The sequence below is a fragment of the Sorex fumeus genome, unplaced genomic scaffold (assembly GCF_029834395.1).
Source record: "Sorex fumeus unplaced genomic scaffold, SorFum_2.1 ptg000048l, whole genome shotgun sequence".
Lineage (NCBI taxonomy): Eukaryota > Metazoa > Chordata > Mammalia > Eulipotyphla > Soricidae > Sorex > Sorex fumeus.
In genome coordinates this window covers 3092293-3094987 of record NW_026606105.1, presented here as the reverse complement: position 1 = coordinate 3094987, position 2695 = coordinate 3092293, and the positions used below count along the sequence as shown (strand labels likewise).

The 2695-nt window shown below is 39.4% G+C and overlaps 1 protein-coding gene across 1 annotated transcript; it reads left to right on the top strand.

The window, feature by feature from the left end:
- Positions 1 to 289: 289 nt before the first annotated feature.
- On the top strand, positions 290 to 1222 carry LOC130032449 (olfactory receptor 2A12-like). Its single transcript, XM_056124005.1, has one exon. The coding sequence runs from the start codon at positions 290 to 292 to the stop codon at positions 1220 to 1222; it is 933 nt and encodes a 310-aa protein (XP_055979980.1).
- The last annotated feature ends 1473 nt before the right edge of the window (positions 1223 to 2695 follow it).

The following is a 2695-nucleotide window of genomic DNA, read 5'->3' as shown; positions in this document are numbered from 1 at the left end:
ATCTTCTACTCTCTGACAAAAATTCAAAGGTCCCAATTTTAGTGGGAGAACTCTTAAATATTTTCAAATAATATTTTAAAAAAATAATCCTTAAAAGCCAAATCTGCAGGTTGATACCCCAGGATTTTGAATAAAATTAATATCCCCGAATGACTGATGTGTAGCTTCTGACTTCAGCATAAATTCTCACTCTCTATTAGCATACTGTTTGTTTTCCTTTCAATATCCTCAAATAAAAAATTCCCATCTTACAGAGTTTTATATATTTGCAAAAAGAATTATATCAAACATGGGCAGCAATCAAACATGGATCACAGAAGTCATCCTACTGGGATTCCAGGTTGACCCAGAACTTGAAGCTTTTCTTTTTGGGTTGTTCCTGCTATTCTACTGCCTCACCCTGATCGGAAATGGGGTCATCCTGGGACTCATCGTCCTGGACGCCAGACTGCACACCCCCATGTACTTCTTTCTCTCAAGCCTGGCCATTGTGGATATGTCCTTTGCCTCAAGCATTGTCCCTAAGATGCTAGCAAATCTTTTAGTGCGGAAGAAGACCATGTCCTTTGCTCCGTGCATCCTTCAGACCTTCCTGTATTTGGCATTTGCCATCACAGAGTGTACAAGCTTGGTGGTCATGTCCTATGACCGCTACGTGGCGATTTGCCACCCCTTGCATTACACTGTCATCATGAGCTGGAGGGTGTGCACGGTCCTGGCTGCCACTTGCTGGGTCTTCAGCTTTCTCTTGGCTCTCGTCCACGTGACTCTTCTTCTGAGGTTGCCCTTTTGTGGGCGCCAGACGATCAACCACTTTTTCTGCCAAATCATGGCAATATTCAAGTTGGCCTGTGCCGATACTCGGCTCAATCAAGTTGTCCTCTTCATAGGTTCTGTGTTGGTTTTAGTGGGACCCCTCTGCTTGGTGCTGGTGTCCTACACGCGCATCCTCATTGCCATCCTGAGGATCCAGTCTGGAGAGGGTCGCAAAAAGGCCTTCTCCACCTGCTCTTCCCACCTCTGCGTGGTTGGGCTCTTCTTTGGCAATGCCATCGTCATGTACATGACCCCCAAATCCAGCCATTCTGAAGGTCAAAGGAAGATCCTGTCCTTGTTTTACTGTCTTTTCAACCCTATGCTGAACCCTCTGATCTACAGCCTGAGGAACGCAGAGGTCAAAGGAGCCCTGAGGAGAGTGCTGAGGAGCAAGAGAGCACTGTGAGATCAGACCGGTTTGGCAGTCCAGAGCTGTTGGAACTTTGTTCTTGTTACCCTGACTTCTTGAATACCTTTCATTGTCCTTCGGTGTAACTAACCCAGTACTCTGTCTCTTGCAAAGTCTTATCATAAAAGGGGGAAAATCGCCCTACAAATTATGACAGTGATATCAAACTGGAGAGATAAGTAAAACAGTAAATCACAGTGTAATCCTATTCATGAACACCGATACAAATATTTTAAAGAAAATATTCATGTAGGAGAACTTGGGCTTAATTCGTTGCACTACCAGAAAAAAGTCACTATTAAAATACAGACCAAGACATTAAGAAATGGGAACACATTCTATCTACAGGGATGGAAAGAATTAATACACAAATGTCCATTCTTTCAGAATACAATATACATATTTAATGCAATTCTGGTCAAAATTCAAAAATATATTTTAAGAAAATATAATCAAATTTACTAGGGCTCTATGAAATCATGTGACATTAAATATCTATGGCAAGCCTGAAGCAGAGAAAGAAAAACGTGGGCATGATGTTACTTGATTTCAACTACACTACAAAGCAACAATAATCAAGACTGTATGGTACTGAAATAAAATCCATTTTATTTTAATCCATGATACAGATCAATGAAGCAAATTTGAAATCCCAGAAATAATCCAAGTATTCATTGATATTTAACTTATAAAAAAGGTTCTAGTACTATATAAAGAAAGGAAAATTTCTAAAGAACCCTGGAAAATCACAAATGCAAGACTAAAATTGGAAAAAATAAATACAAAATATTAAAACTCTTTATGTAAGACCGAACACCATAAATTACAAAAAGGTAACATAGGTGTGGGGTATGGAGCTATAGTACAGTGGGTCAAGTGCTTGCCTGGAATGCAGACAAATTGGGTTCAATCCTAGGCATCCCTTATGATCCCCTCAAGAAAGATCCTTAAGTGCTGAGGGAGGAGTAAGCCCTGAGCACTTCTAAGTGTGACCCAAAACAAACAAATAGGTGAAATTTTCTATGACATACGCAGCACAGATATTCTATTCTTTTGCATGTGGTCATTTATATTTCCTTCCACCATTTGTTACAGATACTTTCCTACCTCCAATTTATACCTTTGGCTCCATTATTGTACATTAGTTGTTCATATATGTGAAAGTTTATTTCTGTGGTTTTCATCATTCGTTTTTTTTTTTTGTCTTTGTGTCTCCTTTAATTCATAGCCACATTGTTTTGGTTACCATGATTTTGTAATCTAATTTGACATCAGGAAGAAAAATGCCTCTATTCTTTCACTTCAGGATTGGTTTTGCTGTTTGGGATCCTTTTTGGTTCCAAAGTTCAGTATTACTTATTCTATCTCCTTAAAGAATATTTATTAGAATTTTTTTCTTTTTGGATCACACCCAGTGATGCACAGGGTTTATTCCTGGCTCATGCACTCAGGAATTACTACTGGCAGTGC

Excerpts from the sequence above, each read along its gene's own strand:
- LOC130032449 (XM_056124005.1), top strand. The coding sequence starts at position 290 with ATGGGCAGCAATCAAACATGGATCACAGAAGTCATCCTACTGGGATTC.